Source organism: Mastomys coucha, unplaced genomic scaffold (genome assembly GCF_008632895.1).
Source record: "Mastomys coucha isolate ucsf_1 unplaced genomic scaffold, UCSF_Mcou_1 pScaffold15, whole genome shotgun sequence".
Taxonomy (NCBI): Eukaryota; Metazoa; Chordata; class Mammalia; order Rodentia; family Muridae; genus Mastomys; species Mastomys coucha.
In genome coordinates, this window is record NW_022196897.1 from 25,724,467 (window position 1) to 25,749,510 (window position 25,044).

Here is a 25,044-nt window from a genome sequence, read left to right on the forward strand (position 1 = left end):
GAAAATGTGGTACATTTATATAATGGAGTACTACTCCGTTATTAAAAATGATGAATTCATGAAATGCTTAGACAAATGGATAGAACTAGAAAATATCATCCTGAGTGAGGTGACCCAATCGAAAAAGCTTCCATACTTCTTATCTGAGAAGTGTGGCCTTAAGCCTTCTAGGCTCTCTGGCTGGTGGCTACTACCACAGCCAGTATCAGCCTAAATTCACTGTTAACTTCAACCTGTCTGCATCAGCTTCAGAAAAACCTTCAAGAAGGTAGAGAGTAGGCACAGCCACAATATATAGCCCTGGGATATAACAGCTTCTCAGCGCCTTACCATGGAAAGGGCTGTGTACAAGCCAGACAGAGTCCTGTACAGGCAGAGTGTAGAGATAGAGTCCTGTACATGCTGAACATCTACAGCACTCTGCTATCCTAGATGAACAAAGTAAGATCCAGAGAGATAAATATCACAATTGCCACCTTCACCTCCTGTGAGTTCAAGAAAACTAGCACTGACACAGAGCCATAACATAGTGCTGGAACTTTTCAAGAAAAAAAAACCAAAAAACAAAAACAAACACAAGAGTCAAATGCAAGGATATAGTCAGACAGGAGTCTGAAAGGACACTGATTGCATCTTATGAAGTGTTATTTCCAACCCCGGGACAACGCAAACCAGGGGGCACTGAGCAGTTGTAGGCCAATTCTGCTATGACTGTTTCTCTGGGGAACATAAGAGTTCACATATTATGATTTCAAAGCCACCAACTTAGCAATATAAATGGCTTTGAGGCCACTGAATGAAACAAGGCAGCCATGGCTGCTGACTCCATGGAGTTCTTTATGTGCTGAGCCCCATACTGCCTTACCAGATCTTTCCAATGATTCCATACAGGGAACTCTGCCCCATCCTCAGGGTGCAGGTGAGAAAACAAGAGGCTCATCACTTGATATCCTTGTCCAAGATCACCTGATCATGAAGTAGGACAACCAGTCTCCAGGACCTACACCCCAAACACCCCGCCTCTGCATACAGCTGGGTCTCAATTACAAGCAAGTCTTAGCCTTTCTTCAGAAACATGACTCTGTTACCACCTTTTCCTCACCATTCTACCACTCTACCTTCTAGCTGCACCTCTCCTCATCTCACTCTAAGGATTGCACAGAGCACCATTTTGAAGCATGTGAGGAAGCTCTTCATTTACAAATAGAAGAAGCACCATTTACAAGACATGACCTGGCACCTGCTAGCAGATATGGCACAGAAGGGGGACTGAATAAATGTGCCTTGAACTAAATTGAGATCAGTTGAATGAAAGGAAATAGTCAGTGTGTAATCTGGCCATGTTTTGGGATTTCCTAGCTGCCAACTAACATGATCATTCTCTCCAAGAAGCAGTTAGGCCTATGCCAATACCCTCGGCTATTCTGCTCATTTGCCACTAGCCTCCAATTGCTTAAATGAGAGAAAGAATATCAAGAGGCAGAAGGAGGGAGAGGAAAGAAGAACAGCTATAAACTTGTCACTTTGGAAGAAAAGTGGACTCTCTACAGTGACAAGGTTACCATTTAGCAAACAGCAATGGCATCTTGCTCAAACTTGAAGACTAGAAGTAGGTCTTTCCTCAAAATAACCTTCTTTCCAATGAGGATACTAGGTTATAATTTATGTTTCTTTTTGTGCACAAATTTGAGTGTCATAAAAATGGTTAAAAAGTCTTCCTATGGTAGCTTTTTCTAAACTTTTATGAACATCTGCCACATTCATTTGAAGTTTAAAAAATCCTGGCACATATGCAAAGGCATAATAAGGTGCCTATAGCTTTCAAGAAAAAATAACAAGCCAGTCAAAAATAAGCTTTTTGCTGAATTGCCAGTAAGAAAACTAGTGTAGTGAGGAGCTGGGCCTCCCCAGCCCCGTCCTTACAGAGCTGCTCGGTCGCCAGGCCACACTCCTCCCTTGGCACTGGAGACCTTCCGGAAAATCTCAGGACATGCTGCAGCACTGAAGGCCATGTCTGAGCTATGCAAGTCCAGCAAGCATGCACAATAGGACCCTGAGCCAGGAGACCCAGAGAAAGCACTGTGGTGGGGGTAGGGCAACACTCCCAGCAAACATTTTTGTTGGGATTTAGAAAACTACCTGGAGGCTAGAACAACTTGCATTTTTGTTTTTCTTTTGGTATTGACCACATATGAGTTCTGCACAGCGGGGCCACTGCTTCCTTAACCTTCTCACCTAAAGCCCTTTAAAGACTGGCCAGAACAGATTGGTGCCTAGTCACCTAAGTGCTTCAAATTTTAGCACACTCTGCACTGAATGCTTTACTATACAAAAAGGCTTGTTCTTTATTATTTAAAGTCAAATAGAGTTAAAAAATGTTAAACCCCTCTTTTGAGTATGTGCACACAGGTAAGAGGCCCTATGCATTTGTGTGGAAGCCTGAGGAAGATGTCAGGTACTAGCTCTATCATTCTCCACCTTATCCCTCTGAAATAGGGTCTCTCACATAACACAAAGATAGGCTGGAAACCAGCAAGCCCCTATGATCTTTGGGTCTCTGTCCCCAATAGCACTGAGTTTATAGGTGCCAGTGGCATGGCTTTCTATGAGCAATGGTGGCATTGGTGACCTGTAAACATTGATGCCTGTTGGAAGGCTTTTAAAGTATGCTCAGTTACAGCTCCTCAAGAACTAACTGCACCCTTCACAGAAAGCTATGGCTTCAGACAATACCACCTGCTTGGCACCCTGCTAAAGAAGCTAAGGCTAACATAGAAAATGAGGCTGTTTTTGCTCTCATGGGATTCACATTCCGTAGGACACACTGTAGGATTTGGAAACAAGCAGCTATTGTTTAGAGTAAGAGTAGAGTAGAGTAAGAGATTCTACAAGTAAAAGATGAACATGATAGAATACTTTTTGTAATTGCCAAAGAAGGGCAGGACTTCTATGGGGATGCACAGGATCTATTTAGTATAAGCACTGGCTCATATGCATTTTTACAGTAATGGGGCAGAAGGCTTGACAGCATTGGAGAAGCCATTGGACACTTGAGGGGCAATACAGAATGAGAATGGAAGGTGTGCCAGAGTAACCACACCTTGCAATTCACATGACAACTGCCACCATAGGGGGACTAAGAACTAAACATTATCCTCATTTTTGTACCTCCAGGACTCAGCACAATTCTTGGAACACACAAGGCCCATGGTTTGCTATCAAATCAGTGTATAGGGCTTTGTAAGAATCCAAGAAAACTAAGGAAAAGAGCCAAGGAAGGCAGTGGGAAAGGAACAAGATTGAAGATGCTTTATATAGAGACTTGTGAGTATTTATCAAGAATGCTTGTGCCTCAACTTTGGGGCATCTGCAGGCAATACCTTTCAAGGAACTGGAAACATCAGAAGGGAGCTGAGTGCTCAGAATGTGTGTCTGCAAATAATAAACTGTTGGAGAAGGACTGAGACAGCTCATGTTCAGGGAGGTGAAGTTTAGTGGGTTCTTGAAATCAGCGGGGACCTGAAATCCAGAGAGAGAGGCAAGGCAGAAAAGGCAGTGTTATCATCACAGAGCAGTGTCACTGACTTTGACTCAGTGCTGAAGAAAGAGCCTTGAACAAGATGGCTGGAGGGCACACAGAGAAGAAAAGCGAGCCAAGACCAGATACTTTGGAGAATGCTGAAGGTACCGGGACTCAAGAAAGGTCTGGAAAAGTCTATGACAGAGCAGACTTGAAGGCAGGAGGGGAAGCAGGAGGGAACTGCAGACACTGATAGACCCAATAGTTTTTAGTGCTTTAAACTCTAAAGCAGTTGGCATGAAAGGTCCATTAGAAAGGATTTACTTTTAATTTTTTTATGGGAGCTTTGAATAGACCCCCCATACTTAACAAAGGTAAAACATACAAGCAATCTCTTCAGTATGATCTAAATACATCATCCAAGATAGTCCATAAACTGTGTACTGTATGTGCTTAGGGCTGGGTGATGACAGGGAGGGACTGTTAACAGAATGTAGGAGCCACATGGCCATTCTGTCAAATTAGAAATTTGAGCAGATTTCTGTGGTCTATTTTGATCAAGATTCTCAATGTCAAACAAACAGGTTTTTCGATAACCAACTCATTTCATTTTTGTAAGCACAATAGCAGAGTGTGCAACAGTTAGTGGCGAAGCAGGTGGTCCTCGTCGTCAACGTGAAATGAAAGGAACAGAAGAAAAGTAGCATTTCCTTTAAGACATGGCAGGCAAGGCTCGGGACTTCCTCCCAGGGTCCACACTGTGTCACACACGCAAGCTAACTAGCCCCACCCTGCTCTGGGCAGTGCTAATGTCTGTTCTTTCCCCAGGAAGAAAAAGAAAATCTTGGAGGTCTAGTCTACAAACCAAGGGTATGAACAAAAGCATAGAAAGTCCACTGAAAGCACTGTGTATGATTGGTACAGCCATGCGGAAAGCAATCTGGCAGCAGACTCAGAGCTTTGACCAAGCAGTTCTGCTTTAGGAATTCTGCACTAAGGACATAATGCAGAAAAAAAAAAATGAAGATAAAGCCTTATGCATAAAGATGTTTGTTGAAGTGCTATTTATAATAGTGAAAAAATCATCTGGCAACCCAAGTGCTCAATGGCAGAAAAGTGGTTAAGTTGTAGGAATGAGAGGGAACAAATGGAAAACAGTTGTTACTGAGGGTGGATAAAAAAGGCAGGGATTCTCACATTATAATGCTGATAGGTAAAGACAATATTATAAGAGATAAATATCTACAGGATAAAGACTAGAGGGAAGAATAGTAAAATGCTAACAGTAGCTCATTTGGGAATAATGGCAATGTGGCTAATTTTAATTTTCTTCTTCATAACTTCTATAAACCATTTGTATCACATTTCCTACCATGAAAATGTAACACTGTTACAGTGACTTAGAATAAATGTCATCATGAAAAACAAACAAATCCTTTCCAAACAAACCTTATCTAAGCCCAAATGGTATCTTTTTTCCTACCTCCCTGCCCTCTCTTATTCACCCAGGGGAAAATACACCATAATCAACCAAAGCAGAGAAGCCCAGACTGCAGGGGCAGTCTGAAGGGTCTAGGCTGATGGATGCTGTTTGTGCGTGGACAAGGACAGGGGTGCGCATGAGCAGTTGCTTCAGCTGCTCCTGGGTATAGAGCTACACATCCTGAGACCCCATTTTTCTGCTACACAAAGCAAAACCAAAGCCCACATCAGGGACCAGGGAGGAAAAAAGCCCACTTACCTCCATTAAACTTAAATGGATTCCTATGAGGTAGGGCATGGGAGCACTGTGAAGAGAAACAGAGACACACAGCTGCTTTAATGTCTGTTGCTTCCGACAGAAAATTACAGATGGTTCACTATTTAGAGAAAAGCTGTTTTAATAAACGTATGCACAGTTACATTTCCTTTCACAACAAAAATCTTAATGTGACATTTTGTTTCCAAGCCTAGAAACGTCAAAGAATTTAAAAATGTAGGCAGCACTGGGAATGGCATGGTAGCAGGAAGAGCATCCACCTTTGTGTCAGCTATCAACTCCAAACAGCAGCTAGGCAGCTTTCTGGCCTCAGTCACCTTATCTTTAAAATGAGATTCTTGGCTTAACCCCAACTACTGTTACTAGATGTAGATAAACACACACAGTACAGAGGTCCTGATACTAATGGGAACTATGGTCTCAACAATTATAATGGAAAAAGTGAAGGTTGCATAGATAGCACAATGAAGACATATAGCTTTATGTTTGGAAAGCATCCAGCAAGCTTTTGTATGCCATAGCACACATACAGCTGGGTGACTGGACAACAGAGACCTCCACTGCCATTGCCGAGCAGAAGCAACTCCAGAGGTTCTAAAATCCAGGCAGTTTGTTCTCTCTCTCTCTCTCTCTCTCTCTCTCTCTCTCTCTCTCTCTCTCTCTCTCTTTCTCTCTCTCTCTCTCTCTCTCTACATATGCATTTTTTAGGTTTCTTTTCATTTTATTTATTTCACCTTTATTCCTTTCATATATTACATCCTGACTGAAGCTTTCCTTCCCTCCACTCCTCCCAGTTCCCCATCACCTACCCTTTCCCCCAGATCAATTCTTGTTTCTTTTCCAGAGAGAGAGAAAGAAAGAAGGAAAGAGAGAAAGAAAGAGAGAAAGAAATAGAGAGAGACAGAGAGAGAGAGAGAGAAAGAGAGAGAGAGAGAGAGAGAAAGAGAGAAAGAAAGGAAGGAAGGAAGGAAGAGAAAGAAGGAATGAAAGAAAGGGAGAAAGGAAGGAGGGGAGGAAGAGGAAGAGAGAGAGAAAGAGAGAGGGAAGGAGGGAGGGAGAGGGAAAGAGAGAGAGAGAGAGAGAGAGAGAGAGAGAGAGAGAGAGAAAGAAAGAGAGGGAGAGAGAGAGAGGAAAAGAAAGGAAAGACATACAGATCAGGCTTTCCAAGTATATCCACTGAACATGGCCTAACAAGATAGAACTGCAATAAAACCGAGCACAAACCCTCAAATCATAGCTGGAGGAGGCAACCCAGTAGTAGGAAAAGGGTCCAAAAAAGCAGGTAAAAGAATCAGAAATACACCTCCAACTCTCATTGTTGTGAGTCCCACAAGAATTCCAAGCTCCATAACCATAAGGTACACGTAGAGGACCTAGCTCAGATCCACATAGAGACCCTGCTTGTCCCTTCAGATTCTGTAAGCCCATATAAGCTCTGGTTAGTTCATTCAGTGTTTTGTGTTCTCATGGGATCCTCGACCACTCTGGCTCTAACAATCAATCCTTCCTCTCCATCTTCTGCAGGGTTCCCCTGGCTCTGCATAATGCTTGGCTGTGGGTCTCTGCATCTGCTCCCATGGGTTGCTGGATGACGTCCTTCTGATGACAATTAGGCTAGGCACCGATCTATGAGAATATCATTAGGAATCATTTCATTGACTCCCCCCAACCCCCACACAGTAGTGCTTGGTTCTATCCCGGGTCTCTGGGCTGTCCTGCCTCTGGCTCCTGGCCATCCAGGCAGTGTCAAGCATGGGCTTCCTCCTCTGGAGTGGGCCACAAGTTGGACCAGTCATGGGCTGGCCAATCCCACAAGTTCTGTACCACCATTGCTCCAGCACAACTTGTAGACAGGACAGATTATAGGTTAAAGATTTTGTGGCTGAGTTGATGTCCCAGTTCTACTGCTAGAAGCCTTGTTTGGTTATGGAAGATGGCCAGTTCTGGCTTAGTATCCCCAGTTACTAGGAGATATCACCATGGTCACTTTTGTAGATTCCAGAGAGTTACCACTGCACTCATACACTCAATTTATGGTGTTTCCCTCTGGTGATAAATGTGATCGTGGTTTATGAAGTTACCTTTTCCTACCCACACAATAATTCCCATTCTACAAAGGAGAAAATAGACTAAAAGAAGCTAAACCATTTATCTAATGCCACAAAGTCAAGCAAGCAGTAAGCCCAAGCTGGCTCTGACTTAGTCCCCAGGTTGCCGAAAACACCTTGTATTCCTTGGGAGTAGAAGAGGAAGGGTAGGAAGCAGGGAGGATAGAAATGACTGGCAACTTTTCTGGCTGTCTTTCCAAGTTTCCTACACAACACTTGCAGAGTTAGTTTTTAATGAAATTAGAGTCAACACAATTGGCTTGAATTGGGCTGTCCAGGTACTTTCCCTCAGGGGGAAGCTGTGGAAGTCATAGTGGAGGGACAAGGCTACCCCGCTGAATGCAGACCTGGGGAAACAATGAGGCAAAAGGTAACTGCAAACCAGGAACTCAAGCTGTATCTGGAAACCAGTGGGGAGGCAACTAAAGTTCTTAGACATTACGTTTAAACTTAAAAACTGCTTGAACACTTAAAAAAAGAAGAAACATTGTAATTCCCTCATTACAACTCAACAAATACAGTTCTTTAAGCAAAACCATTCTGCAGAACACCAAATGTCCTTATTACTACAGATCTCAGCAATCAGGTATCTTTGGAGACTGGAAGACAGACTTAAATATTAGCTGCATAGTCTGAGAACTATTCTTCTAAACTTTGTATTTGATAATAGCCAAAGAAAAAACTGTACAAACAAACTACAGTGGAAAGAAACAGAGCTGTCTTTTCTTCTAGCATCTTCTTCCATCCTTTTTTTCCCCCTTCCAGGTACCTGCGGGGCACATGCAGCTTCTTTTTGCTTCAAGAGGCAAAGAAATGCCCTGTGATATTTTTGCCCTGAAACTGTAAACCATTAGCTTAGCTGCCAGCCACACAGATGCTCCAACTTCCCAGTGTGCCTGTCTTTGCTGCCTGAGCTTTCTTCAGTGTACACCGAAATGAATGTGTTTCTAATTAAGTAGCTTCAGGAACACGACAGCTTCAATGTCAAAAATACAAAGTCTGAACCCCGGCAGGAAGTCTTAAGACTGCAAATGTCTCATCTAGTGGAGCCTTGCCTAATGTAATGAAAGGAAGCAGGAAGAGCACAAAATTCCAGAAAAAAAAAAAAAAGAGACCATTCATTAATGTGTCCAGAGTATGGCCTGACACAGGGAGAGAAGCACAAGCTCACAACATTGAACTAAATCTTACTGACTTCCCGGCTCTCACATCTAAGCACATAACTGACCAGTAACCATGTGTTTCAAATAGAATTTCAGAACCAAAATCCAAACAAGTGAGTTAACAAACAGAGAAAGTCAAACAACTGTGAGAAAAAGGTGAAAATAATGCCGACAGCCAAAGCCCTTGGTGTAATTTAAGCACAGGCTGTTGTTTGAAGAGGAGACATTCTCTAGAAACTGGACTATGCAGGTTTTATCCATGCTTCTTTAGTGCATGCTAGCCTGACACAATTGGGGGAGCCTTATGAAAATGACTTAGACACCAGAAGGGACAGAGCAGGTCTCATTCTTCGGACACAGTTGGGATGAATAATTAGAGCCTCTTCCAAAAAAGCAGTTTTGCAGCCAAGCATTGTTAGGTCTGCACGATCTGTATTTAGACAACACTTAAAGCACGTGCGTTCTGAATCCGATCAGCTCTGTGCTTTGCAGGAAAGCAAATCTGGACAAATACCTTCGTCTATTTTTTGTCTATTGTTATCATTTGCTTCCAACACCTCAAATGCTTCCCAGAATCTACATTTTTTTTTTTTTGCTCTGCAAATATGTAATTACAACTTCTAAGTGGGAGTGGGAGAGGAAAGAAAAAGGAAGCCGCCTCCTTAACATTTCAACATGGCAAGTACACAAGTGGGTAATCCTAGGCATACTCTGAACATAATTTCTATTCTCTATATACCTCAATAATTACAGCTATGTATACATTTCCTTGGAGACCTTTTTCTTTGCCCTTTTATTACATGAGGCAACCCATGATTAGATCACTTAATACATCTACTCTCATTTTTGGCTCATCCTTTTCTAATATTAACCTAAACTAATGGTTTCACATCTTTGAAATTAACTGCATGTATTTTATTGTTTTCTCATTTTGCACACTGGCATTTTCTATATCGCTCTACAACCATTGTGATGGTTATTTAAAAGGCTGCATAATATTCCACTTAGCAGGGTGGGCCATTGAATCTAATTCCTGGAATTAGACACTAAATTGTTCCTAGCTTTTCATTAATATAAGAAACACTGTAATGAAAACAAACAACTTCTGGGCTGAAGAGATGGCTCAGTGGTTAAGAGCACTGAACGCTCTTCCAGAGGTCTTGAGTTCAATTCCCAGCAACCACATGGTGGCTCACAACCATCTGTTATAAGATCTGATGCCTTCTTCTGGTATGTCTGAAGATAGCTACAGTGCACTCATATAAATAAAATAAATAAATCAATCTTTTAAAAAAAAAGAAAACAAACAACTTCATACATGGAGTAAATCAATTCCCAGCAGAGATTAGTAAACAAAGGGCTGGACTGATTGCCATTTACCTTTTCCTAGCCAGGTGTTTTCAAAAGGGCAGTGCCTGTCCAATGGGAATCTTTCAGGATTACTGCAAAGACTGGAGACAATCCATAGGTGGCCAGCACTGGTGAGCATTCAGTAAGTGACTTTGAAGTCCAAAAGGGTTCTCTTCAGACTCATGGTGACTGGCACCCCCAACACAATGGTTTCCCCTTCCTTCCTTCCTTCCTTTCTTCCTTCCTTCCTTCCTTCCTTCCTTCCTTCCTCCCTCCCTTCTGCCCATCTTTCCATCCTATTGTTTGTGATGGTCTCACTGTATAGCTCAGACTGGCTTCAAACTCATAGGAATCATTCTGTCTCAGCCTCCTGAGTACTGGGATCATAGATAGGTTATCATGCCCGGCTCTGACAAGGGTTTCTAGTTTGTCCTGGGTCCTGATAGGCACCTGGCAGGCCACCAGTGAGAGAATATTCCATGAGCATCAGGAGATGCTAACTCCTATTTCTTCTGTACACCTGCATTTTGGGCACACACTCTTGGTACTTGTGCATGCCACACTGTTCGGTAGAGTTGCATGTTACTTTCTCACAGAGACCCTCTCTCTTTAATATAATGGAGAAATCAGTGATTTGTTGCTTTCTGACCACTTAGAATGGGACATTTAAATGCTCCTTTCTCACCCTTAGGCATATATTAAAAGGAAAATATGGCAAAATAAATTTGGTTACCTACTCCTACAAATGGTACACTGGGAGGCCTACTTATCTGAATAATTTTCTTTATCTAAGTAAGTCATCAGTGTGCATGTTTTTCCAGGGTAACTGAATAACAAAACAAAACCAAAGTCCACCCACTAGGTGCATCTTTCTGGTTTGTTTGCTGTTCTTTTAGAAACCACAAATACAAATGCTCTTGCCTCAGCAATGGCAACTACATTCAGCTTATATGCAACATTCACAGGTCTTTAGATTCCAAGGTGGATCTCACTGCCATTTTGAAGACAGTTTAAACATCAATTAACACAACACATACAAAACCAACAACAGTCATAATTAAATTAAAGTGCTGATAATATTAGCAGTTATGACCAAGTTTGTGCATAGGTAGGCCATGACAGCTGTGTAACAACTGTGGTATGGCTGACGGTGATTGTGGGATGCATTGTTCATCTGTGAATAGCACAATACGGGACGTCTACACTGGCTCTTTGTTCTCTAGGAATTACTGCACTACCTGACTTCCTCAGTGTCTTAGTCAGGGTTTCTATTCCTGCACAAACATGACCAAGAAGCAAGTTAGGGAGGAAAGGGTTTATTCAGCTTACTTCCACAAGGCTGTTGACCACCAGAGGAAGTCAGGACTGGAACTCAAGCAGGTCAGGAAGCAGGAGCTGACGCAGAGGCCATGGAGAGATGTTTCTTACTGGCTTGCTTCCCCTGGCTTGCTCAGCCTGCTCTCTTATAGAACCCAAGACCTCCAGCCCAGGGATGGCACCACTCACAAGGGGCCCTACCCCCTTGATCATTAATTGAGAAAATGCCCCACGGCTGGACCTCATGGAGGCACTTCCCCAACTGAAGCTCCCTTCTGTGATAACGCCAGCCTGTATCAAGTTGACACACAAAACTAGCCAGTACACTCAGTTATATTCTGGGAGAGTGCAGCCTACTCTACTCTTTCTTCTTTCTTTCCCTTTGTTGCTGGTGTCAAGGCAATGACAATATAATGACCTTTACTTGACAGGTATCTTTATTTTGAATCCTAAGGGGGAAAGGAACTGATATTACTGGAGTGACTATAATCCAACCACTTTCATGCATGGCATATACAATTCTCAAGGCAACTCTGCAAGATAGTGCTATTATCCTCGTTCTTGGTGAAGAAACACACTCTGAAAGGTGAAGTAACTTGCCAAGGTCACACAGCCTGGAAGCTCAAGCCAGGATGTGCTCATGATGCCATGTAGCACCTTTTAGACACTGAGGCCCAAAGTGAAGACGTGGGTACCTGAGAGGCTTCTCCAATCATGCCCCTGGTATGGCCTCTGGTCTGGCCATACAGTTCATCTAGGTACAGCCTTCCTCCTAGAACAGGCATTCATATAAACTGAAGGCTTATTAATGGTCCTGCTATCCCATTCATTATCACTGCACTTCCACAATTTGTTTAATTCCTTTCCCCCAGATAACCAAGCCCTCTTAATTATGTTCCCTTGAGATGAGCTGCTACTAATTGGAAATGAGGCAGGTGAAATAAAGGAACACTGGTGCTCAAACATGTAACACACAGCTCCCCAGACAATGGGGAAGGGGTGGCTGTGGAGAAAATCCACCCCAGGTGAGCAAGTCTGCCTAGATATCAGGAAGGAATACAGCCTGGGGCAGCCCAGGGATTTGGGAAGCCCACTGTCCCAGTCCAACCCCCATAAAACCATGCAGTTAGCATCACTGTTCTTATGTGACATGTCATGTTTGCTCTTAGAGGCACCCTCCTTTCCTTCCCAATGCCTTTTTCAGGAAAACGGGAGCCCATGAGGCTGCCCTCAGTTTGCTATTTTTTTTAAAAGGCAAGGAAAGACCTGAAAGAGGCCTCACTTACTTGAGCTTTCTCATTCTTTATCTTGAAAAGAAACCAAAGTATCAACATAGCTTGGCTTACAGTTTTAAGTTCTTCTCTAAATAAAGAGGCCTGGTTTGTCAGAGAGGTTAAAGAACAAATGGGAAAGGATCAGAACAAAGACTATAGCACATGCTGTTGAAGAATATATAGATCATTACTGCTCTGGTCTTCTGAAAGTGACAGAGTGATGGTTCTTCAAGCTACCAAGGTGGTCAGAGTAGCAAGGGCAGTCACCATTAGCTAGTGTATGCTGTGAGTCTGTGTGAGGCTAAGGCCTGACAACCATTAGCTGAGTGTGTGCCACCAGTTGGTGTGAGGCTGAGGCCTGGTAGTATCTCCTACAGTCCTCATGATAGTGAAGGACCATGAAAGCTAGGCTTCAGGAAGTAGGGCTCATCTCAGGAAGCTGCAGTTATGCAGGTAACAGCTGCAGAATTGAGATTGGAAACTACATGACCTACACTGAGGTAATCCAAGTTCATCATGTTCCAAGAGACAAATATTGGCACTACTAAGAGAGGGAAGCAGGCAGAGGGAGGATGGCCTCCTTCTACCTGCTCTCTGACATTAGCCTGAGGTGATGCCATACCTATGCACCTTTCTCCAAGGCCCTTCCATCACAGGAGCCCTCTAGTCCCAAATGGCTTCTGAGCTCTCAGACCTCTGTTTCCCCTTTTGTGCCTAATGCCCCACAGGGGGCCACTCCTTAGATCACTCTAGTTCTCACACCTTCCCTGTAACAGGCTTGAGCCTGGCTCTCCACTGGGGACACATAATATGCAAGTCTGCATGTTCCTCTTGATGTCAGCAATAGGAAAACAGGACTTGCTTTCTTTGAGGTGTACTGTGGTGTCATGTGGAGAACAGAGAGAACAAAGACAGCTGAAAAGCTCTGTCTACACTGGACACCAAGTGCTGTGTGGGAATCCTTAGATCATCCAACTGATACTACTGTTTTATAGATTTAAAAGGCACTCTCAGAAATTCATCCACAGTCACTCTATTACCAGTGATACCACCCCAACCCTTATCTTCCATGGTTTCTTACTAGTTAAGAATGACTCAACCCTTTTGCTACATTTAGCAACAACAAAAGGTTACCTTACTAACTAGAACTGACTATTACTCTTGTCTTCATTTATGTATATATGTTCACATGTATATGTGTATGTGTAGGCCTAAGAATGCTTTTGGGTATCCTTCTTAATTGCTCTCTACCTTATTCATTAGGCAGAATCTCTCAATGAAATCCAGAGCTTACCAATTGGGCTAATTTGACCAGTCAGCCTGATTCAGAGATTCCCTAGTTTTGCCTCCTTGGGGCTGGAATTACAGGTGCCCTTCCAGGTTTGTCTGGTATTTATGAGATTTGGGAGTCCAGATGCTTGGATGGCGAATACTTTACCTGGTAAACCACCTCCTGAACCTTGATGTTCTCTTTTGTTCTAAAAAGTTATCTACAGCAGTTTATATGAATATGTTCAATACAGTCTCAAAACTCAGAAAAATAGCTGCCAAGGGAAGAACAGAAGCCACAGTGATGTTCGTAACAGGATTTCACGCTGTGGTACTTGCTGATGGCCACAAATGGAGCTCTGAGCACTCTGGCTGCCAACCCAAAGAGGTTAAACAGGATCAGAAGGTGATGTTTAGAATCCACAAAAAAAAAATAAACTACAGTTAGTCCTCATGTCCTACATCCAAAGATTTAACCAAATGTGGATAAAAAATGTTCTAAAAATAAAATTCTAGAAAGTTCTAAAAAGCAAAACTTGAATTTGCTGTAAGCTGAGCACTGCTGAATCCAGGTGGAAAACTGTGGCAGCCCACCATGGCCTCCCACCACTTCACAGACCCTGTTTGGGTTGTTCTGTACTGTGTAGTTAGGTATGCCTCTATACTGTATATTTTTTTGTTGCCACCATTTCTCAACAATACAAAGTAGGAACTATTTACATGTCTACATTAGGTACCATAAGTAATCTAGAGATGAGCTTTCAGTATGTACAGGGCTACATACACATATGCATCACAGTATATATGGGACTTGAGCACCTATGGGTTTTGATATAGTTTACAATAGAATAGAACTACTAGTTACTTGATTTTTAAACCCTGGATAAGGGAAAAAGAAAAGCACTCTTTTTATGCCTCTACTGTGTGGTATTTTTCATGTGCCTATCAGTCTTACTAAGTGAACTAATTAGCATGTGCTGTGCATGACACTGGGCTGGGGAAAAGGGCAGGAACAGAGAACCATCTAATTCTGGTCTATTTGTATCCTAGAGCTAGCAGCATATTAAATGCGCACATTACTGTCTGTATATACATCTCTTGCAAGGAGATTTGAGTTAAGTTTGGTATTTGACAAGAGATACAAAGAAGACTGCATTTTTTCTTTGCAGAAACTATGAAAGGCTGGTCCCCATAAATTACAGTAAACTGTGGATCAGAGAGGTTAAGTAGCTTGGCAGAAGTCACAGCTAGAGAGAGGCACAGACTACTGCTTGAAGTGTAAAACTGGCACAATGCCATGGCTTAAGAAATATTTCTGAGGGTTAAGATATTGATCTTCCTTTTTGGTTCTCAACATGGGCCTCCCTGATTTGTGATCAACAGTACAAGAGGGGGCCGGCCCTAAGAGGAACTCATCAACAATTCCAGGTTGGAAAAGGAGGCAGAAGGGAACCCATCTTCTACATGCAGGAGGAGGTGAAGGGCCTCTGAAAATTGACTGTGGAGACGGGCTCAGTGTGAGCCAAACTCAGAGCTGAAGATGGTTGAAAGACATACACATTTCACTAGCAGATCAATGAAAATCTTCAGCTCCTGGGGCGTGGCTCACAGGGAGTGTGTGGAGATGGTTTTTGAGAGTACCATACCAGTGGTCCCAACCAAATGAATGAATGAATGTTCATTACAAAGATGAAAATCTGTGAGGCCAACACCAAAGCTTGGAAAACTCTGCCCTTTGTGTCTCCTCAATCTACCAGAAGCAGATGGATGCAGAAAGCATCAGGAAAGCTCCATAGCTAAGACTGCAGCAGCAGGAGAAGTTAATCATGGAGGGGAAGGTCAAGAGACAGGGCTCTCTGCTGTTACAGAGAAGCCAATCCAAACCAGACAGTCAGAGTTGTCTCCTAAAGAGAAGTCTCAGATGGTAGCCATGGCAGTCCATGAACGCCTGGTAGAAATGCAAGAATGAACAAGGTACAAGTTAAATAAGAGGAAGGAGTCTATAGAGAAATATAAACGAATACTAAAAAACACAAATGCAACTGGTAATCACCAGATCTTCTCTTTGTGTTTTTCTAGCTCTGAGACATCCCACGTGCCAGGCTGCTTAGCAGCCAATGACCTGTGCAACATAGCTTCTCAGATGAAATGTTTATGGGAGACATTACAATCCCTGAGATTACTCAGAATCTAGAGCCATTCTAGTGCTTCTGCTATTGTCTCCAGTGTTAATCACCATGGGGACAGAGATATGTATCGCTAAAGCTCTGTTACAAAGTGCACTGATGCACTGCAGAAGCATCCTTTGTTCCCCTATTCCCTGGTCTGTGATTCCTGCCTTTCTTTTGTTACCATGATAGCCCAAATGATTTGCTGTAGAGACTGCAACACTGTGTCTCATCAGTTCCATGGAGAAGGAAGAATCATACCAGGACATGTCATGAAAATTGGAAAACCAGGTTAAGCATGAGCAAGTAAGAATAAAAGTTAGAGCTAGCTGTTCCCTGACTCTGGGGCAGCAGTGGGGGTTAGGAAATGGGCCTGGCAGGGCATATCCAGAGGTTTAATAAGGGAACAGAAGACTACTGTTATGGTTATGGGAATGCTCAAAGCATAGGTGGGTAAGCAAGTGAGTTCTACCATCAAACCCTGATAGGGATGGATGTTCCTGGGTTATTTAACTCTCCTATGGCTTGAAGAGGAGTTTCCTCACCAGCTTTTGTTGAGGTTTACATCCTCAATGTGGCAGTGTTTAGGGGTGGGGCTCACTGGTGATGAGAAAAGACCTCTCATAAATAAATTAATGCCAGGTCACATGAAACTAGACTGATGACTTTGAGAGCGAGCAGCCTGTTAGAAGACAAGGTTTCCTCTCCTACTTTTACCATGTGACCACTTTGCTGGACACATACTATTACTTCTCTGCTTTTACATTTTGTACCTCACAGCCTTAACAGAAGTGAAAGAGATGCTAATGCAATGGAACTTAGACTTCCAGAACTGTGAGGCAAAACAAAACAAAATAAATCAAAAGGAAAACCTTTATTCTCTTCATAAATTATCCAGTGTTGGTATAGCAAGAAGAAAGGACCAAGAAAGATATCCCCAAACTCTAGCAACATCAAGAAGTAATGCTTATGAGGCTGATGACAGCTGATAATGGCTGACTGGCTGCACCTAGACACCTGTGTATGTAGGCAGCTCTGCAGGAGCCATGCTGAAGATGTGCTGCAGACTGATCATGTCTGTACAGCACTGTTCTTTGCTGTACGTCTTTTCCAAAGGTTAAAATAGTATGACAAAAGTATACTGCCTTTCCAATAGCAATAAAGAATTAACATTGACTGCATTTGGAATACAGTAGAACTATACAGCTATTGAATCTATACAGTCTAGTGAGATAGTTGAAACATACTGTAAGTCATTCAATTATATACTTTCTTTTTCTGTAATTTATTACTATAGAAAAGTCTCCTTTTTAAAAACTTTTTATGTATTATTTGTGTGAGCCTGTGTACACAGAAGCCTGTAGGGGCCAGAAGAAGGAGTCAGATGCCCCCAGAAGTGGATTTAGAGGTAGTTGTGAGCAAATATGTGGATGCTGGGAACCAAACCTGGGTCCTCAGAAAGAAAACTGACTGCATGTTTTCAAATGGGTAAATTTTGTGATATATAAATTCTATTTTGACAGGAAAAAAACCTGAATGGGTCATTGAAAAGTCAGTTTTCTTATAGAGTCCACAGGGTACTAGTTACTGAGATGAAAAGCCCAAAGCCCAGTCTCCTCCTTTATTTTCCTTCTCGAGGGCAGTTTTCTCAGGAAGTACAAAAGTACCCTCTGAGAGCTGCAGGCACAGTGTGTTTTGGTGTCAGTAAAGGAAGTGGAGGTGTGTTTTAGTTGAGGGTTCCGCAACTATTAGCACCTAACTTACTTTTGCCCACTTGGTATTAGATTCTTTGAGTAGAACAGGAAGACATATTTAACTATATTCCTGCCAATGACTTTGGAAGTGAAGAAAATGGGGCTCAGAGAAGCTACATGCTCAGGTAAGCACATACTCAGTTATTACCACACTTTAGACCCAGGACTTGGATTTACAGCTTTGACTTCTTTCCCACAGAGGTTCTCTATTTAAACCTTGGGGTCAAGTTCAGTCAAATCATTGTTGAGAATCTACTTAGAAATCTATAATTTTCCTTTATTCAACTAACACACATTTGTGTTTGTGTGTGTGTGTATGCAGACTACTTGACCATCAGGCCACTACAGACCCAATTTCCTGTGGATGTCTTAACCTGGAATTCTGGTCTTTTTCCTTGCCCCTTATCCCTTCTCTGTGGACTCTTACATCAGGCCTTCTCTGAGCACTGGAGTGGTCCTCTAAGTCTCTGGCTACTTCTCCCCTTAACAAAACCAGCCCCTCTCTTGTTGGGATGCCCAACTCCTTTTGGAAAGTAGTGCTTTCTTAAATCCAAAACTATTTATGAGCTCTTATTTTTCCTATGCCCAGTGCCAAGTACACAGTGAGTATTTATGAGTACTTAATGCAAGAAGGAAAGACATAGCTTTTCTGTACATGATAAAATTCTTTAATACAATCTAAACAGTCAAGAACTGAACATACAGAAGGGAATTTTAGCCATACATGTCCAACACCAAGCTGAATTTCAACTGGATTTTCTTGGAGATGTCCCTCTCTCCAACTCCCTCAGACACACACACACACACACACACACACTAGTATATGTCAATAATACAGACATTAGAATAGTCTTGACTAACACAAAGACAAAATCTATTGTTTAGGGAGGAGAACCACTGTGTTAAGTAGTAATGACTATTCTCCCTCAGCAAAATAGAAAGTCTAAAGACTTTCAAAATAGAAAGGGGTGGTTTGTGGCACTTATTTTGGGCTATTTCTGAAAGGGAAGGGGCCTGATCCCCTTGGAGGTGGTAAACAGGGAAGCCTTGGTCAAAGCCAGACTCTGAGGCCACCACCAGACCATCCTCTCATTCTATTTTTGTCTCTGGTAACAAGACTATGAACTAATCCACTTAGTTGAACATTGAATTATTTCTATGTGAAATTTCATGGCCTCAATGATGATGACTAGAAAAGATGCAGCTATGATTTGCTGGATGTTATTTTACTATACCTAGGCTTGATGGCCTGTCATCCACTCAGACCATGCATCCTTCAGTAAGATGCACTGAACAGTGTTTTATTTTTTTGGTAAATTTCCTGGATTGAATAAGACAGTCACAGGTGGGATTGATTCAGAACCGACATGCAGGCCAGGGAGGAAGCCTAGCACAAATCAGCATTATCTCAGAGAATTTGTGCACCTCTGTCCTGGGGCAAAGAAAGGCTTCTACAATACCAGGAAATTGTCTGACCCCCCATACAATCATTTGACATTTCAGTTCAATCATAAGCTTAGAAAGCATCAGCAACTTGGCTCTTGACCTAGCTGTCCTTCGGGGTGGGAAGATGAACTTGTCTTTCTATGCCTTGCAAATATTTTATCACTAAAGTATGTAAACAAACATCTAGAATATACCAAATACAAAAATTCAGCTTAGGGGTGGTTTGTGACACTTAATTTTGGGCTATTTCTGAAAGGGAAAGGGAGGAAAAGTTAAGCCCATAGACAATCTCACATGGCTTTTACTTTTTACTTTCTACCCAATCATCATGGTACTTGGTACTTATTAAGTATTCTACAAACACTGTTGAGTGAACATAAATAATGACAATACAATGTACAATGTCAAAAAAACTAGATGAACTTCTTCATAAACCTTGGTGATAGCCACAACTTGTTCTCTGACACTCAGACACTAGTAAGAAAAGCATTGGCATGGGAAGGCCTTAGATTTCAAGTGAAGTCCCTATTATTCCTTCCATGAGTGAAAGTAGTGCAGTCTTAACCTTTCTGAGCTTCAATTTCCTCCCATATACAAAGGGGCTAAGAACTTATAGCTCAATTCTGAAAACTTACGATGATGTTTAGAAAGGGCTCACCACACACACATTCTCCATAGATGGTAAGTACTATTATGAAAAGTGGTACTGACTCTCATCAACAAGAAAATCCTTTTGTCCCCAATGGAAGGCTTTCCAGGATGGGCCAAACTCAGAGAGGCAGTCAGCTAAGGTAGGCAACATGCTCATTCTCACTTTCAGAGTCAAGGGAATGGCACAAATCTAAAGGAACCAGCAGCACATGCTTTTAAATATTCATAAGGGCTGGAAGTGTCTTACTCCTTCCGCTTTCTCTGCCATCTGCTTTTGTTTCTTTTCTTTTCATTCTTATGCCACAGCTGCAAATGAAAACAACCATACAATAACTCAAGTTAAATACAAAAGTCAAAATAAAAACAATCTCATGGGTAAAAAAGAAAAGGAGTTATAAAGTTTGACTCTTGAGCTCATGAGGCAGCAGAAGAGAAACATTTGATGTCAACTAGACCTTTTGGAAACTAAAACTCAAGTCCTTTGTTTGTGGTGATGGTGACAAGAGCAATCACTATAAACATGTAGCTACCCTGTAAAGCTAGTAACTATGCCTGTGACTCATATAGCTACTCCTCAAAATAGGTAAATTGTACCCATTTCCCCAAAAAAGACAATGTGCATCAGAGGTGAAATAAGAGATGAGACTGATATTTGAATCCAGGTCTGTGTGAGCTCAAATCCTAAGTACTCTCTACTCCATTGCTCTGTCAAAATGGGGAAGGGACATGGAAAAAATTAATTTGGGAAATATTTAAGGGAAGCCATTTGTACTAAACTGATTTATTCTGATAATTAAAATTTGTGATTATAGCTCTAATTAAAGTTAACTCAGATAATTGGTTGTTGTATTTGTGAATGTGCAATTAGAGTCTTCCACATAATTGCAGGGTGCTCAGCATCATCCTTTCATTTATTAACTGCATGCAAACTACAACTTTGCTCTTCTAGCTTCTGCTCAACCAGAGGCTGTGTACAGCTTCTGGGGTCCCAGGAGTCCAAAGACCATGACCTGTGGTGCTCACAGCAGAGGATAGGTTCAGCCCCATTTAACATGTCTTTGTCCAGAGGTCAATGAGTATCTCATCTTCTAGCACCATGTGAGAGGCTCGTGTGGCCAGCGCTGTTGTCCTGAAAACTCCTAGCAGCATGCACCTGAAGAAAAACTGGCAGCAGTGGTCCTCATGTGTTAATTACACTTGTGAAGTCTATTATGCATAGAAAGGGCACCTGCTGGCAGTGAAAATGACTAGAATCCGCCCTTCCTGTGCAGTGAGCAAATTGAGAGTTCATTTCTACAGGAGATAATAGTTTTCAGATTCCACTTGTGTATCCCCTGCAAGGGGATGTACTTAACATTTAAATCATCTGCAGAGGAACAAACCTCCCTCAGATTTACATGTTGAGGGCTCCCAGCCCTTTGCTTAAATGGTAGTCATCCCTGCTGGCTCCAGCCACCAAAGACTCCACTCAACCTGGTAACTTTCAAGGGAAGGATCTCAGTAGAATAAATTAATACTGATTCCATTTTCATGACATTTTTACTTTCTGCCCAGAGCAGTTACATCAGGCTAAAGTGATCAACTTAAGCCTTGACTGGGGGGTCTGCCTTCTTCTTTTGCGGCCTTTCCTTTCAACACACTTATATTTTACAGGTACAAGCAGATGCCAACCTCCATTGGCCTGAAATCAACCTTTGGTCAGGTGTCACAAAGTTCTTTGTGAATAGAAAAGACTAGGAGAAAGGTACCTGTTCTATAAACATGAGGAGGACTCATCGCAAAGCTATTTAGGCACCAAAAAAAAAAAAAAAAAAAAAAAAAAAAAAAAAAAAAAGAGGAGCTGAACTGGAAGATTCAGTGCCCTTTCCTCAGTAAGCCTTCTATTCCAAGTCTGAGCTGCTGCTGTGCCCGTGGCTCATCAGACAATGGCACTCTTGAACTCTGAAGTGAGAGATGGCATTGGAAAGAAGATCTGGGACAGTTCACTGAAAAGGCAGAATGCAAAGAAGACAGGACAGGCAGTGGCTAGAATGAACAACTGGCTATGTTAACTATTTTCCAAAAGAAAGCATTCAATTATAAAAATTGTACTTCATTATAGAAATAATAGAAAATATAACAAAAAAGTATGCTGAAATAATCTCTTCTCCATCACAAGTCATTGTTAAATATTTTGATATGTTTTCAGATCTCAGTTTCTTTCCATGTATACAAGTATACCTGACTTTTAAGATGTGTACATGTATGTGCATAGTTCTTGCTTGTAATCCTGAGACTGGAATCACACAGAACACAGTATATATGGTGGAACAAGTTACTAAACTCTTTAGGGCCTTTTGGTTTACTGACTTGTGAAGTACAGCCAATCATACCTGTTTTGCAGGACTATAAGGAGGATGGAATGTGGTTACAGAGGTCAAAGAGATGGTCCAGTGACTGGAGCCTCGAGGCTGTTATCACTAGTGTCACCAAAAGACTTTTTCCTCTGTGATTTTGAATCACAGAGTTGCTGGGTGGTGCATGCAAGCGTGAGTGCATGTGTGTGTGTGTGTGTGTGTGTGTGTGTGTGTGTGTGTACGTGTGTGTGCTTGTGGGTCTTGCTGTACAACCTTTAGAGGATTTGATACTTGATATTTAAGCCCAAGCTAGCCTTGAATTTGAAGTAATCCTCTGTCCCTGATTTCTGAGGACTACGATTATATAAGTGTGTGCTACCATACAAAGCTTAAGCTGATAGTTTTAAAACGGCTAGTGATTTAGCAACAAAACTGCAAATAATGAAATGCTGAGGTTGAACTTTTTGGCAAAGGGACACTGTCAATTCCTGAGCCCTGCCATCCCTGAACTCCAAAGCTCATGTACTCCTTCCTGTCTAAACATAGTATTAAGTACTCCAGGCAGCTCTGTGTTGTCAGGACTCAGGGCTGCATTGAAGAGTGTGTGTGTGTGTGTGTGTGTGTGTGTGTGTGTGTGTGTGTGTGTGTGTGTATGTCTGTCTGTCTGTAATAATATTGGTCTGTGAGGCTGTTATATATGGGGGAGGGGTTCTCCATGTAGCCGTGCTGGGGTCACTCTGTGAGGCTGTCTCCTACCCTCCTCAGCCTTCTCTGTTTTCTTTCCTTCCCCTTTCTTTCTTGGGTGTATCTTATGCTTTTTCTTTCCTTCCAACTCCTCTGTCTTCTCTTTAATCTTCTGTTCAGTCCTACAATCTTTCATCTAAACAGTGACAACACACACTACCAGATGACAAACATGTTCTTTCCACTGATGTACTTGTCAATGAAAAAATGAAGAACTAATTGGTTTAGAAGCTCAAAAAAAAAAAAAAAGGCAAACAAAGGTCTGCCTGAGGACCCAGGGCTTGCACACCTTTTAGTGAGAGGAGGGAGATTGCAGGAAAGGGAGAAAAAAATTCTAATGTATCCCAGATAAGTTCAGGAAACAGATCCTAAGCCCAGGTGGAGAGGCTGTCTTTGGATAGACTGTTCCTCCTTCCTCCAAGGACAGGAAAGCCTTGGAATTCAGGCAGGCCACCTGCCCCCTCAAGTCTCACATAAATAAGAAGCCTCATCTTTGGCCTGACCATGATAGGTGTAAAGGAGTCAGGAATAAGAGTAGAGGATTAGTGAAAGCTCAGGATGGCTGACACCATTTTTTATTAGGTCCTGCCGGCAGTGGTCTTTATAATTCACCATCAGAATCTATTAAAGGAAGAGCAGATAGGAAAGTGCTGAGGTATTCTCTTATAATGTCTGTCTTCAACACCCCATTATCTGAGTGCCTGTTGATGGAGACTAACATTTTAGCCTCAACTATGTGTTGCCCAGTGTCTGAAATACAGCACAACTATTCATCACACTGAAAAATTCCATGAAGGTCCAGTGTAAGTAGGAAGGCAAGTAAATCCAGTAGGGTCAGTGAAGAGGAAGGACAGAGAGGTAGCTACAAGGAGATCCAGACAAAGCTGTAGTCAAGTCAGAGGGTATGAGAAGCAGGAAGGAGAAGGGAGCAGTGGAAGGGCTTTCAAAAGGTAGTACGGTGTCAAGAATCACCCTATTGGATGCCTGACAGTGTGTTTCACCTTAAAAAGTACTTTTATACAAGTAAGTGTTTGGAAAGGATTTGAGGAGGCCCTTTTCAGGTAAGGACATAAGCAAATTCACACTCTCTAAGCTGAGTAGCCAAGCAGTAATAAACATGACTTGAGACATGGTGTTGTCCTGTTAGCTCAGCGCTGTTTGTGCTATTTCATGGGCTCTCTGAGGGAGGTTGGTCACCTCTGTATAGATGATAAACACAACCAGTGTGAGCTCAGAGTGAGTGGGAAAGGCTACAAGGATAGCAGGAGAAAGGAGCTGAGGATGTCTAAATAAATGGGTGACATACAGTGTAGATAAATAGACAGCAGTGAAAGGGCAGTGAGGGAAGTTCCTAGATGCTGTGCTAGGAACCAAAGGACATGGAAGATCTGGCACCATGACATACCTATAGGGACAGGAGCCTGATGACCCTTACCTTGACCCAGGGGCAGAGTGAGTAGTAGCTAATGGGGACAGCATGACACAGCATGGTTTCCTAGGGGATATGAGATACAGAACTTGCATAAAAGTGGGGTGCTGGGGGAGCACTGGGGTCTGAAAACACTCCTGAGGAAATCAGAGACCCCAATTAAGGTAAAACTATTTTAATGGCTTTGTATATTGATCCCTTCTGTTTGAAAACATAATACTCCCTTACTTGTTCCACAAGGGATCAAAAATGGAATCCAGACCAAGAATATCTAGAAGGCATCTTTAATGAAAAACAATTTCCAAAATTCAGCAAAATGTAAAAAGATAGGGCAAACCAATGTGTGCTCTGTTCCTGATGATTGGCTCAGTGATAAAGAACACTGGCTACTCTTGTAGAGAACTGGGTTCAATTCCTCAGCACCCACATGATGGCTCACAACCATTTGCAATTCCAGTTCCAGGGGTCCATACCCTTTTCTGGCCTTTGTGGGCACTAACATATATTTAGCCAAATATATATACACATAAAAAAAACAATAAAAATTTTAAAAAAATGCCAGGGCTGATAGTGTTGCGTGCCTTTAATACTAGAACAGAGGCAGAGGCAGGCAGATTCTGAGTTCCAGGACAGCCAGGGCTACACAGAGAAACCCTATATCAACATCCCCTTAACCCTACTGCCTCCAAAAAAGAAATAACCTAGTCTGTAATAACTCATATATCTAGCATGGAACTTAGAGAAAATAAGAACAAG

General features: G+C 42.2%; 1 protein-coding gene across 19 annotated transcripts in view; it reads right to left on the bottom strand.

The window, feature by feature from the left end:
• Dennd1a (DENN domain containing 1A) overlaps window positions 1-25,044 on the bottom strand; it is a 486,221-nt gene that overhangs the window by 184,254 nt on the left and 276,923 nt on the right. For all 19 annotated transcript variants that reach the window (XM_031370095.1, XM_031370090.1, XM_031370085.1 and 16 more), the window contains one exon: window positions 5,262-5,307. In XM_031370095.1, coding sequence (XP_031225955.1) covers window positions 5,262-5,307 — 46 coding nt within the window. The remainder of the gene's footprint in view (window positions 1-5,261; window positions 5,308-25,044) is intronic.